The sequence below is a fragment of the Neodiprion fabricii genome, chromosome 7 (genome assembly GCF_021155785.1).
Source record: "Neodiprion fabricii isolate iyNeoFabr1 chromosome 7, iyNeoFabr1.1, whole genome shotgun sequence".
NCBI lineage: Eukaryota > Metazoa > Arthropoda > Insecta > Hymenoptera > Diprionidae > Neodiprion > Neodiprion fabricii.
The window spans coordinates 10,347,920-10,362,917 of NC_060245.1; the positions used below are offsets into that span (position 1 = coordinate 10,347,920).

General features: G+C 34.3%; 1 protein-coding gene and 1 pseudogene across 1 annotated transcript; both read left to right on the plus strand.

Moving 5' to 3' along the window:
* Nucleotides 1-855: 855 nt before the first annotated feature.
* LOC124186679 lies at nucleotides 856-4,290 on the plus strand. Its single transcript, XM_046578562.1, has one exon. It carries the CDS (start codon nucleotides 856-858, stop codon nucleotides 4,288-4,290), a length of 3,435 nt encoding a protein of 1,144 aa, XP_046434518.1.
* Nucleotides 4,291-13,328: 9,038 nt separating this feature from the next.
* On the plus strand, nucleotides 13,329-14,645 carry LOC124186023 (annotated as a pseudogene).
* Nucleotides 14,646-14,998: the final 353 nt, after the last annotated feature.

Sequence of the window (14,998 nt, forward strand, 5' to 3'; positions counted from 1 at the left end):
GATTCTCCAGGCGGCTGACGTGGTTAACTTTTGCTAGATCCATCGCGTTTCGAGGTTATTTCACGAGCGAGAACAGTTCACAATGAGAATACGATGAGAACAGAGTGACGATCACGATAGACGTACGCTTTATATACCACCCACCCTCACTACAATTTTTCCATTGGACAAGTCTCGACACGCATATTGTGCGAGGAATTTTTATGGGGACCACTCGCCCACTATCCCAGATTGGTTTAAGTGCATTGTCGGCACCATCTCAAAGAGCAATTTCCTGGAATTTTTTCAATAGATCTAGCGGATGTTTACCCTATCCGATTTATGTGCGGCTTTCCGGCGCCAAACAAGTCTCGACAGGAATTATTGTGCGCGCGCGCGCGCGCGTGAGTGTGTGTGTGTGTGTGTGTGTGTGTGTGTGTCAAATCCTATGGAAATAGCCGCCGAAAATGACCGGGCGGGGTGCGCCGCGAGTCGCGGGGGGGGGGGGCGTGAGTCGCGGGGGGGGGTCGCGAGTCGCGGGGGGGGGGGGGGGGCGAGTCGCGGGGGGGGGGGGTGAGCGCCGCGAGTCGCGGGGGGGGGGGGGTACGCCGTGAGTCGCGGGGGGGGCGCCGTGAGTCACGGGGGGGGGGGGGTGCGCCGCGAGCCGCGGGGGGGGAGGGCGAGCTGGGGGCGGCTAGGGGGGGAACTAGGGGGGAACTAGGGGGGGTGGTGGTCCAGAACTCTCATATATATACTACTGATGTACTTCAACGTCTGCGAGAAGGGAATGACGAAGTATCAGGACACTTCAGACAACATCTACGATCATATAATGACGCGTTTGCGTTTGCATCATTTAATTGGACCGTGGCAGATATGGGGAATTCAGGACCATATGTGATGAAAATAATCGGGGATGTGAGTTACAAAATATCCACAAGTTTAGAGACCGCAAACAATAACCGACCGAGATATGGACAAATTTACTTCTACGACGTACAAACTCAGCTAGCGCTGAGAGAAAATGATGCAAGAAGAGCAAATCTGTTAGAAATTATTGGTAGACTGATAATAGATATCAATCCTTATGCAGCAAATTTTAAAACAACGTACGAGCGATTTGTTAAGGGAGAAAGCCTGGTGAGATTAAACTTTATAGCACTCAAGGAAGACGATAGACGGCGGTACAATGCGCCAACTTGTGGTGAGCTAGCAGCTCTGATCGATTCAGATGACGGGGCAGTATCTGAAAATATAGAAGTACAAGTATTTCCAAAACAAGACCGTGCAGTTGGATATGTGCCGAGATATTCGCATCACGTTGATCCAATGACTTTTCCATTACTATTTCTGAGCGGTGATTTAGGATGGAGCTATAATATGAAACACGTAGGAACAAACAAGAAAATCTCTCCTGTTCAATATTATGGACATCGATTGGCCTTACGTCGAGGCGAAGCACAGAATCAGTTGTTGCGGAGGGGACGATTGACACAACACTATGTGATTCACGCATATCTCACAATTGAATCGCAGCGTTTATTGTTTTTAAGAAATAATCAGAAGCAATTGCGTGTAGAATCTTACAAAGGAATGACTGATCACATATCAAATAGTGAAGCGAATACGTCGGATCGAACAAGACTTGGGAACCAAATGATTTTACCATCATCATTTTTCGGCAGCATGCGACATATGCAACAGCAGTACCAAGATGCAATAGCAATAACAAGGAAAGTTGGACGACCGGATTTATTTATTACAATGACATGTAATCCTAAGTGGCCGGAAATATGTACGGTATTGAAAGATTTTCCTACAGGTACCACTGTAAATGACATTCCAACAATAGCTTGTCGAATATTCAACTTGCGGCTACAACAGGCACTAAAGGAAATCGAAAGCGGTTCAGTATTTGGAAAGATTGAAGGATACGTATACACAGTTGAATTTCAGAAAAGAGGCTTACTGCATGCTCACATACTATTTATCTTAAATAACAATGACAAACTTTTGACTCCAGAAGCAATTGACAGTTTTATATCTGCAGAAATACCAGACAAACGAATACATCAACAACTTTATCAATCTGTCACATCACACATGCTACACGGCCCTCACACATCCAAAATACCATGCTGGAATTCGGTAACGAAGTCATGCTCAAAGAAATTTCCGAAAGACTTAGTGGAAAATACTGATATAAGCGGTGGCGGTTTTCCAAAGTATCGCAGACGAAAAAATACAGACATAAATTATTACCGCGACCGCGTGGAAGGAAGAAATATCCAAGTAGACAACAGCATGGTTGTGCCTCACAATCCATACCTACTTGCAAAGTACGACTGCCACATGAACGTAGAATATTGTGCGTCAATAATGGCTATTAAATATATCTTCAAGTACATCCACAAGGGACATGATCGTGCAAGAGTACAGATAACTGATTCAAACAGCGAGAGTGATGGTCAGCCCATCATCAACGAAATACAGGATTATGTAGATTCGCGTTACGTAGGACCGATGGAAGCAGCTTGGCGTATACTAGAACTGCCAATGCATGGACGAAGTCATGCCGTCACACGCTTACCTGTACACCTACCGGGGCAGCAATACGCAACGTTTGAGGGAGGTAGAGAAGTCGAAGCCGCTACAAATGAAAAAAAGTGGAGAACCCATCTTATCACATGGTTTGAATTGAACAGCATAGATGAAATGGCAAGAAATACAACTTACGCGAACACGCCAGATTACTATTCGTTTCAAGAAGCAACAAAAACGTGGAAAAAAAGAAAATATGCATGTCAAGTAGTTAGTAGAATGACAAATGTTTCACCAAGGGATTCCGAAAGATTTCACCTCAAACTAATCCTTGGACATGCGACAAATGCAAGGAGTTTTATAGATTTACGCACTGTAAACGGGAAGGAATGGAATACATTTAGAGAGGCTGCAGTGGATATGGGTTTAACTGCGACAAATGACGAAGCTTTCAAAATATTCGACGAAGCTGTTTCATTACTTATGCCGAAACGGTTACGTCATTTTTTTGTGTGGTATTTAATCGGTGAAATGCCATCGAACGCGATAGATTTATGGAATACTTACAAGAAAGCACTATCTGAAGACTTCGTGGATCAGCATGAAAATAGAGCACTATGTGCAATTGAGCATCTTCTCAGAGCTGAGGCAAGATCATGTGCAGATTTTTACTTACCAATACCGGAGATGATTTTCGAAAATGAAGCGGAAGAAATAACAGTGGAAAATATAGAAACCTTTGCAAAGAAAGGCAATGAACTGGTGAAGCAATTAAACAACGATCAGAAAATAATTTATACACAAATTTTTGATAATATCATGAATAACAAAAGTACTGATAGAAAGCAAGAAAAATGCTTTTACATCGATGGATCAGGAGGAACAGGAAAAACATTTTTATACAACGCATTGTACTACATGTTGAAATCTGAAAAAAAAAATGTTGCATGTGTTGCTTGGACAGGTATAGCAGCCATCTTACTACCATATGGCACAACCGCGCACAAAACATTTGGATTACCATTGACACTGCAAAAGGAAGGAACAATTTTCACAAATGCAACGATGAAGAAAAAAATACAAAGTATAGATGTATTTATATGGGATGAATGTTCGATGATACCGAAAATTGCTTTAGAATTGATCGACAGAACGTTAAAAGATATAATGGAAGACGCATCACCGTTTAGTGGGAAGACTATAATACTAGGTGGAGACTTCAGACAAGTTTTACCCATTGTGAAACGAGGAGGTAAACAACAAATAATAGAGGAAACAATTAAATACTCTACACTTTGGAGTATATTTGAAAAATTAAGCTTGAAAAAAAATATGCGAGCAAAGGAGGATGCCGCAAAGTTTTCAGAGTGGTTACTTAATATAGGTAATGGAGAAGTGGAGTTGTTTGTACCAGAGAAAGAAATACAAAGCAAAAATTCAATAGACGATTTATATCCAAGAAATTTGCCACTTGATGAATTAACAAACAGAGCCATCTTAGCTCCATTGAATGTCGAAGTTAATCAGTTAAATACAGAGATACTACGCAGAATGGATGGCAATATATTCGAATCAAAAAGCATAGATTACGCAACATTACAAGGAATTGATACTGCAGATGCAGCACTTGACGAAGAAGCTACTCTGCGATATCCGATAGAGTATTTGAATGGATTAACGCCATCAGGTTTACAATCACACAATCTACAGCTGAAAGTCGGAGCAATTGTGATGTCATTGCGAAATTTATCAATATCAGATTGTTTATGAAATGGAACACGGTTAGTTGTAAGAGAAATTCACTCTAGAATTTTGATTGGTGAACTTCTAATCGGAGAGCGAAAAGGGCAAATAGTAGAAATACCAAGAATTAAATTAGATACGCGGGGAGACACAGATATGCCATTTATCCTCCATAGGCGACAGTTTCCAGTCAGGTTGGCATTTGCAATAACTATAAATAAATCACAAGGACAAAGTTTTGACCACGTGGGAATATTCATTGACCGACCAATCTTTGGACATGGTCAACTCTACGTTGCATTGTCACGATGCAGGTCGAAGAAAGGTATAAAAATTCAACTGAAAAAAAATGAAAATGCAATAAAGAACATTGTGTACAAGGAAATTATTGAATAAATACTGCATAATGTATATCCATCAAGGCCACAAACGAACAAATAAACATGGATAAACGTAAAAGAAAAATGCACGGGAGGTGATAGGAGTTCGAGAGGCCGAGGGGTTGACCCCCTCTACTAACTCCACCGGGACCTCATACAAAGAAGGAAAAAAAAGTACTGTATAGAGGAGAAAAGAAGCGAAAGTGAAAGAAAAAGGAGAAGAGAATACAAATGAAAGGAATACAGAATCAGCAACGAAAGGAAAACCAACAAGAATATAAAAATCACTGAAAAAATGGACAACAGAGAAAAGAGAAAGAAAAGCCAAGAGGAGCAAGAAGATGCAAAAATAGGTAGCAGTATAAAACGATAAAGAGGAAATAAAGCACAACGTATGGAAATTTAAACAATCGCGATTTGTAATTGGATGTTCAAATACATAAATCATTTCCACTGAGTATTTTCTTATTTTGTGATTATTCAGATGTAAATTCACACGTGTCGGTCATTTGGTGAAAAAGCCGAAACGCATACAATGAAATAGAAACTTGTGAAAAAATAAAAGTTAGCCTATGAAATTAGGAAACAAATAGTAAGATTAGAAAAAAAGATATAAAGATTTATTGACTGAGTTGAAGGTGAGAAAAAAATGTAAATTATCAGAAATAAAAAAATGATAAAAGTACACATTTGTTGATGTAAAATTGCAAATATTTCTACAATATTCATACCATATTAAATTTCTAGATAAATAAAAGAAATATATAAGTACATATCTATTATACCTATACATGCAACAACAAAATTAATTACAAATAATTATATTCCGACATTTGACAGTTTAAATGAAACACCGTAGCTAATAAAAAGAAGCAAAAAAATAAGAATAGGTGAGCGCTACCCAGTTTAGTGATATTTTGTTTTGTAAACAGATAAATTAAATCAAACATGCCGAACAAAGTAAGTATATCATTGGAAATATGAATGAATAAAGAGCAAAGTAAGCAGTATGATAAAATTAATGAAAATTTCTCAAAACAGGACAGCGACGAGGTTTTGCAGCGGTCGAGCGAGAAAATACCAGGTGAAGCATATCGATATAATATAATAGTATGTAAATCCAAATTCAACTTGGCAGACCAAAAAGCCGGACACTTTTTGAGAATCATTACCAGTGAATTCTACAGCTAGCCATTAAAAATGGAAAAATAATTACTTATATACAATCATTTGTCAAAAAAAGAAAAAAATATCGACATTTGAAAATACAGTCAAACACGTATGAGTCCCTAAGCAAATAATTCAACGCCTATTTTACCAAAACAAGATGACGGATTAGATGATCTGCTGTGCGCAGCAGCAGAAGCAGCAGAGGAGGAGCTGTTGCTTGAGACGGACGACGAAGAGTGGTCCGTCTATGTATGGTAAATGAAAATTATACAAGGAAATGTAAAGAAAATGATAAAAAATTCATCATTCCACAGCAAAAACATCCCGAAGTCCCCAAAACGAAAGAGGTCAACTTCGAACTAAATTTCAAGTAAAAAATGTAAAATAAATTTATTTGAAAAGAAAAAAGGATTGATATCAATTATTTGTACATTATAAACCAGACACAGTATATCTATATGTAAAGCCTATCCAACACAAAACTCGATTCAAAAGAAGAAGTTTCTAGAAAGAAACAAAACTCATGGAAAAACAAGACCAATACAAAACAAACAACTTCAATTATTGAAAACATCAGTTCGTTGTTCTCCGGCCGGCACGCACGCCGGCCGGGGCCTATCCTATACTCCCCAACTCCTCAACTCCTCGACTAATCAATTACGCAATTGCACAACTCTTCAATTCCCTCAAGAGCCCTTATAAATATTGGTCAATAATGTGTGCAACAACTCGACATCGTTCAAAGAAAAATGATAATCGACTGAGAGCCCGAAGGAGGTACGTGACCAGGACTCCGTATTCACAGCTCAACATCAGTCCGCACAATGGGATCTCAACGGTCCAACGAGCTGCGCCCGCATCTTGCTCCGCCTCGATGGCAACGAATGTGAGCTCTTTGAGAAGTTTGTTAATTAATGAAAAATAATTCAATTATAATTCCATAAAAAATCAAGCCTATCTTAAAAATCATTCAATTTTAATTATAGGGCAACGCTCGGGGCGATTGTTAGGTACAACGCAGAAGATCAAGTTGACCGAAACCCGATTCCAACTAAGCATTAGGTACAACGCATAAAATCAAACTGACCGAAACCCGATTTCAACTAATAAAGCGTTACCCCGCATCGAACCTAGAAAATGGAGACCAGCTGTACAAAATATTGATTGCAAGAAAGCAATTTTTGAAACACAATTTCATGTAATCTTTGTGTTATTTCAATATAGAAAATCTATTTCACTTTTTTTTTGTCTTTCATTTAATTAGCTTTATTCCTTCATAAAGTAAGTATAGGTTAACCTACGCATGTCAACAAAGTACAAAGATCTCTAAAAACTTGATCAGCCGTAGCTTCTGCATTAATAACCAAGATCGGAGCTGATAAAGAAAAAAAGGTTTGTTTTATCAACCAACCCTCACGAACCTCATGAATAGCTCTGAGGAGCTCTGAAGAAATGTTCGCTTCTTCTTCACGAAAACGGGAACTGACTCGGGCGAAAATAGTTTCTGGGGAAACTCGCAAATAAACAATTGAATTTACTCTGAGCTCAGACCAGCGAAAGCGAATATCGAAATTTTTCATCAATCAATGAAATTCGAAGTCAACTTCGAACTAAATTTAAAGTGAAAAATGTTGAATAAATTTATTTAAAAAAACAAAGAATTGATATCAATTATTTGTACTCATAAACCAGACGCAGTAGACTCTATATCTCTATACGTAGATATACGTAAATAAATCTGAAAATAATAACTTTAGCAAAATAAGTCGCCGGATGCAATTGGGGTTGCATGGCATCGGGAGTTTTGTACATGTGAGTGGATTCGTTTACGAAAATAATCTGAGCAGACTTACATAGGGAGCCAATAGCAATGTCGGGTTGATCGGAAACAATCGACTAAATAATACGTAAGGAAATAGTGAGGCGCGTAGCGCCGAGATGGGGTTGGCGCGCGAAGCGCGCAGGGGCGAAGCCCCTAGTTGAATAAATAATAATTTATCTATCTGTATATTCTCTTCAAATTTCATAATAAGTTCTAATCCGTTGTATAAATGTTCCACATTACAATTTCTACAGTAAATTGAATGACATTTTTCTATTGAATAATATTTTCATTCCATCTAATATGTGAGCAGGTAATTAAAAAATACATGCGATTTTTCTATTAATTATATATAATTTTGAAGAATTCAAATATTGTAAAATAATTTCATTTTTTTAAAATTTTTTTTTTTTTTTCAAGTAAATTGAAAATTATAATACATATAAATATATCTACACACACACACACACACACACACACACACACACACACACACACACACACACACACACACACACACACACACACACACACACACACACACACACACACACACACACACACACACACACACACACACACACACACACACATATATATATATATATATATATTTACATATATTTATATTATACATTAATAAAATAAAATATAAATGGAGGTAATTAGGTTAAATAATTTGATAAAATAAAGAATAATTGATTGAAGTAAATTATTTGTCTTGAATTAAAAAATATTTAGGATTTTTCTAATAATTATATATAATTTTAAAAAATTCAAATAATGTAGGAAAAATTTTTTTTTTTCAAAATTCCTTTTTTTCCGAAAGTAAATCAAAAATCATAATATATATATATGTACTGTAACATTAAGTCTTTTCTGCCCCTCGTCGAGCGCTAATTTGTAACGCTAAATGTTGTTACTTTCGGATGAGGACTTACCGTTGACACTTTGGCGCGATTCTCTACTTATCCGCAATATTAAACTACAACAGAATAATTAAGTTGGGCGCCAGACGCGTAGCGTCGATTCTCAAAGAATAATATAAATCAATAAAATTAACACAAGACCGTGCAAAAGGGATAAATAGAGAACCCGTTGTATGGCTGGCTAGGCACAGGTACGATCGCGTACATCCCGGTAGAGTGGCGGAGTTCAAGGCAGCTAGCAGTAATTCCAGAATTGAAGAAAATGACAAAAATAAAGAATAAACTCCAATTAAAAGGAAAATGAATAAGTCAATCGATCATGTATTGTCGAAAAGGTTACATAGGTGAGACAGGCAAATGAGATGGTATCGATAGCGGTAGTTAATAAAATAAATAGTCGTTGTTCATAAAAAAATATCGGTAGAATAGCAGTAAACGGTAGCTTTAACACGAGAGACGGTAGTTAACAGAGAAAAACAGACGTAGGCCGAGATATGCGATATAATGCAAGAGTTGACTTAGAACTACACGTCACTGGGCGACGTGATCTTACCCAAGTTGCAAATGACACTACGAAAATTATTATTCTGTTAATTAGAACGAGAGAATTTTACTGCGATCGGTAGAAAACAACGAAACGGTAGTTCGGTAGAGGTACGATAAATTTACCATAAATCATAACCAAGATGAGAGATTGACAGTTAGTAACAATTTACTAAGTTGGCAAACGATCGACTCGGTAGCCTTCGGTAGAGTTATTCATACGGTAGATTCGATAATTTACAATCATTACATAATTGAGGAATTAAATAGTGAATTCCTCAATATAACTTTTGAGAGAATACCAAAATATAAAGTTATGAGATTGAGAGAATTTCGGAGAGTTTAGAAAAATAGAGAAATATACTAAAATACACCGCAATACAAAAGAATAAGTCACAGAACTTAATTTAACAAAATACAGGCAAATAAATAACAGGCAAAAATAATATAAAATGGTCAATAGTAACAAAGAAAAATGCGGTAATATCTAAAGGGTGATTCTACGCTCGCTTGTACTCCAAGGAACTCGATTTACGATACAATAGGCACAAAAATAAATAAAAATATAATAAGCAATAACGGAAATAAAATATAAAGCACACTACTATGACAAGAAGAATATGGAATAAAATATGAAGCCAATAGGGCTCAAAATACGATAGAAAGTACGGAAGCAAAATAATAGAAATTCACAAATAATTACAAAAGTCATAGATACAAGAGATAATTATTTGGCAGTTACGAGGTCGCTCAGATATGGAAATAATGAATTACTGAAATCATACAGTCACACGGAAGTCGTGGACCATGATTCACACAAAATGGCATCACACGATGCAATCAAGAAACAATAGATATAATATTAATGACCGGAATCATGCAGCCACACGGCGGCTTACAGCAACTTTAACCGTGGACCATGATTCACGCAAAATCGATAAATATTGCGAGAAAGAATAGAAATTGTGAGCAACTTCGTAACAGTACAATTCAAAGGCAAAAGCCTTACCTTAACGGTCGATCTCAGGCACACAAACTGAGTCTAATTTAAATTATACTTCACAAAAGCAAAACTGATAAGGAAAGGAAAAAGGATGCAAAGAGTTTAGAAGGGTAGAACGATAGCGGTAGAATAAACGATAGGTCGGTAGCAAAAGAAGGAAAAGAGGTCGGTAGCTTAAATCGGTAGTGATGGTCGGGAGAATAATCGAAAACGAAGCTGTTCCTCAACAGGTCGAGCGTAGAATAGCAGGTCGTAGTTCAGCTCGCCGATCTCGCGGTTGTCGTGAGGTGCTTCTTCTTCTTTGATTGGTCGCTTGACCCCCACCGCAAATAGGCCATCCCCCTGTGGCGAATATCGGTTACTGCGTGGTCGTACGTTTTCCAAAAATTACCGCTAGATGTTGTGCAATGTGCTGCTCGCGATTTCGTCGTTGACACCAACTCGTACGGTTTCATAGTCGCTCCAGTTTGCAGTCCAGGCTGCCTATCCTCGGGGACTTCTTTGACAGGGGCACGCACAGGGTGCCTCTCGTTCAAAGTTAGCGGGTGGAGAGTGACGCCTCATTGTTCACCTCCACCGGCTTTTGTACAGGCAGTAGCTAGCTGCCTGTACCTGAGGTCGTGCAGTCAGACGGTTGGCCAAACCGTGGACCACGACCCACACAATCAGTCCTCGTCGATAGGGAGGCGGATAGTTCCTCTTTGAAGAACGATGCCCCCGGCCGCCGGGAGGATTTTTATCTCCCTGTTCACCGGCAGTCGAGGCGATACGGAAGGTTCGGATGGATGCTACCCCAGGTGTATATAAAGGTGCACCAAGGTAGCCAGTGTAGTCTGGTGAGACCGTCAGTAGGCGAAGTCGTCGAGAGCCGCAAACGGTAGATAGTGGTCCCTTGTTGATCGGGATCGTAGTCGTCCAAGTACCTTGTTAGCTTGCGCCGAAGCGCGAAATAAAGAATTTACAGAAAAGAATTAGTTAATAGTAGATATTGCCTATTTTGTATCGAGTTCGTTTGGAGTACCCTGCTGAGGACGCGTAAATTAAAAATAATAGCGGTTGTGTGCCCTTGTGACGGGCGATTCTGAAACGCCACGTTACAGTACACACACACATATATATATATATATATATATTTTGAATTTCGAAAAAAAAAAAATTTCCCACATTATTCAAATTATATATATATATATATATATATTTATATTATACAATAATAAAATAGAATACAAATGGATGTAATTAAGTTAAATGATTCAATAAAATAAAAAATGATTTCTTTAAATAAATTATTTTTCCCAAATTGAAGAATGATTAATTTTTAAAAAACAAAAATATGAAATTAAATAAATAATAATCCATTCATCAGTATGTTTTCTTCAAATTTCATCATCAGTTTTAATTCATTGTATAAATGTTCCAAATTACAATTTATAAAGTCAATTAAATGGCATCTTCTGAATGAATAATATTCTCATTTTAATCAATATGTGCTCAGATAATTGAAAAATATATAGGATTTTTCTAATAATTATATATAATTTCAAAAAATTTAAATAATGTCAAAAAAATTTTTTTTTCTAAATTTCTCTTTTTTTAAAAGTAAATTAAAAATTATAATATATATATATATATATACACACACACATATATGTATATATATTTATATATATTTATATTATACATTAATATAATAGAACAGAAATGGAGGTGATTAGGTTAAATAATTTGGTCAAATAAAGAATGATTCATTTAAATAAATTATCTTTCTCAAATTGAAGAATAATTAATCTTTGAAAATTCAAAATATGGAATTAAATAAATAATAATTTATATATCTGTATGTTTTATTTAAATTTCATAATGAGTCCTAATCCATTGTATAAATGTTCCAAATTACAATTAAGTTGAATAATTTGATAAAATAAAAAATGATTCATTTCAATAAATTTTTTCATCCAAATTAAAGAATAATTAATTTTTAAAATGAGAAATATTGAATTGAATAGATAATAATTTATCTATCTGTATGTTTTCTCTAAATTTCATTATGAGTTCTAATCCATTGTATAAATGTTCCAAATTACAATTCAGGAAGTCAATTAAATAGCATTTTTCTATTGAATAATATTTTCATTTCAATTAATATGTGAGCTGAGAATTAAGAAATATATAGGATTTTTCTATTAAGTATATATAGTTTTAAAAAATTTAAATGATGTAAAAAAATTCTTTTTCTTTTAAATTTCTTTTTTTTTAAAAGTGAATTAAAAATCATAATATATATATGTATATATACACACACACACATATATATATATATTTATATTTATTTATATTATACATTGATATAATAGAATATAAATGGAGGTAATTAGGTTAAATAATTTAGTAAAATGAAAAATGATTTATGTAAATGAATTATCTTTCTTAAATTGAAGAATAATAAATTCTTTAATATTCAAAATATGAAAATAAATAAATAATCATTCATCTATCTGCATGTTTCCTTACAATTTCATAATAAGTTTTAATTCATTGTATAAATGTTCCAAATTACAATTCATAAAGTAAATTAAATGGCATTTTTCTAATGAATAATATTTTATTTTAATTGATATGTGAGCAGATAATTAAAAAATACATAGGATTTCTTCAATAATTATATATAATTTTTAAAAATTCAACTAACGTAAAAAAAATTTTTTTTTTTTCAAATTTCTCTTTCTATATAAGTAAATTAAAAATTATAATATATTCATATAATTAAAATAAAAATATCAAATTATTATATAATTAAAATAAATTTAAATGTATTCAAATAAATAGATATAAAACATTAATAAATAAATTCAATTTTTAATTTATACAAATTATAATTTACAAAAAATTTTATTAAAAGAAATTTCATTTTCATAATTAAATTCACAATTTATCGCCCAAATTCAGCCATTTCATCCAATATTGAATAAATGATTATCTTCAACTAACCATAAAAACGTTGGCACAATATACTTCACATTCGGACTCTGATCTGATCAGGAATATTAGGATTATCTTCTAGAATAATTATTCGTATAGAACTAGGAACAACTACATCATTTATTGGTGATGATCAAATTCATAACATAATCGTAACATCTCATGCATTCTTAATAATTTTTTTTATAGTTGTACCTATTATAATTGGAGGATTTGGAAATTGACTAATTCCTCTAATACTAGGAGCCCCAGATATAGTTTTCCCCCGAATAAATAATATAAGATTTTGATTACTTTCACCATCATTAATCTTACTTATTTCAAGAAGCTTAGTAGATTCACGAACAGGTACAGGTAGAACAGTTTACCCCCCATTGTCAAGAAGTCTTGGACACTCAGGACCATCTGTTGATTATACAATTTTTTCTTCACACATAGCAGGAATTTCATCATTTCATGGAGCAATTAATTTTATTTCTACAATAATTAATATACGACCAAAAGGAATAAGATTTGAACAAATACCTTTATTTGTCTGAGCAGTAAAATTAACAGCTATTCTTCTTTTATTATCTCTTCCAGTTCTAATAGGAGCAATTACAATATTAATAACAGATCGAAATATAAATACAACTTTCTTTGATCCTTCAGGAGGAGGAGACCCAATCTTGTTCCAACACTTATTTTGATTTTTCGGACACTCAGAAGTTTATATTCTAATTTTACCAGCCTTCGGAATAATTTCACACATTATTTCACAAAAATCAGGGATAAAAGAAATATTTGGAACTCTTGGAATAATTTATGCAATAATAACAATTGGACTATTAGGATTTGTAGTACGAGCCCACCATATATTCACTGTGGGTATAGATGTTGATACACGAGCTTACTTTACAGCCGCTACAATAATTATTGCAATCCCTACTGGTATCAAAATTTTTAGATGATAAGCAACTCCATATGGATCTAAAATAAATTTTAGATCATCAATACTATGAACATTAGGATTCATCTTTCTCTTCACAATAGGAGGATTAACAGGAATTATACTTTCTAACTCTTCTATTGATATTATTCTACATAACACATATTATGATGTAGCACATTTTCATTATGTTTTATCTATAGGAGCAGTATTTGGAATTATAGCAGGAATCATTGACTGGTACCCATTATTTACTGGAATAACATTAAATATAAAATGATTAAAAATTCAATTTACTATTATATTTTTAGGAGTAAATATAACTTTCTTTCCTCAACATTTTTTAGGTTTAAATGGTATACCACGTCAATACTCTGATTACCCTGATGCATTTACAATATGAATTATTATCTCAACAATTGGGTCAATTATTTCATTTATTAGAGTACTATATCTAATTTTTATTATTTGAGAAATAATATCAACTCAACGACAAATTATATTTATAGAAATTACAAATTCATCTATTGAATGAAAACAAAAATTTCCACCTTCAGATCATAGATATGAAGAAGTTCCAAGAATAACAAGGAAATTCTATTATGGCATAAAAATGCATTGGATATAAACCCCATAAATAAAGTTTCAAACTTTTTTTAGAAAATGATAACCTGATCAAGAATAAATTTTGAAAACGCTAATTCTCCTATTATAGAACAATTAATCTTTTTTCACGATTATACTATAATCATTCTAATCTTAATTACAGTCTCAATTTTATATTTAATATTAACAATAATATTAAATAAATTTACTAATAAAAACCCTTTAAACAAACAAAACATTGAAATTATTCGAACAATAACCCCTTCAATATTATTAATCTTTATTGCTATACCATCAATTCATCTACTATACTTAACAGATGAAATTAATAAACCCCTAATTACAATTAAAACAATTGGACATCAATGATACTGA

Coding starts and splice junctions, on each gene's coding strand:
- LOC124186679 (XM_046578562.1), top strand. CDS start 856: ATGGGGAATTCAGGACCATATGTGATGAAAATAATCGGGGATGTGAGT.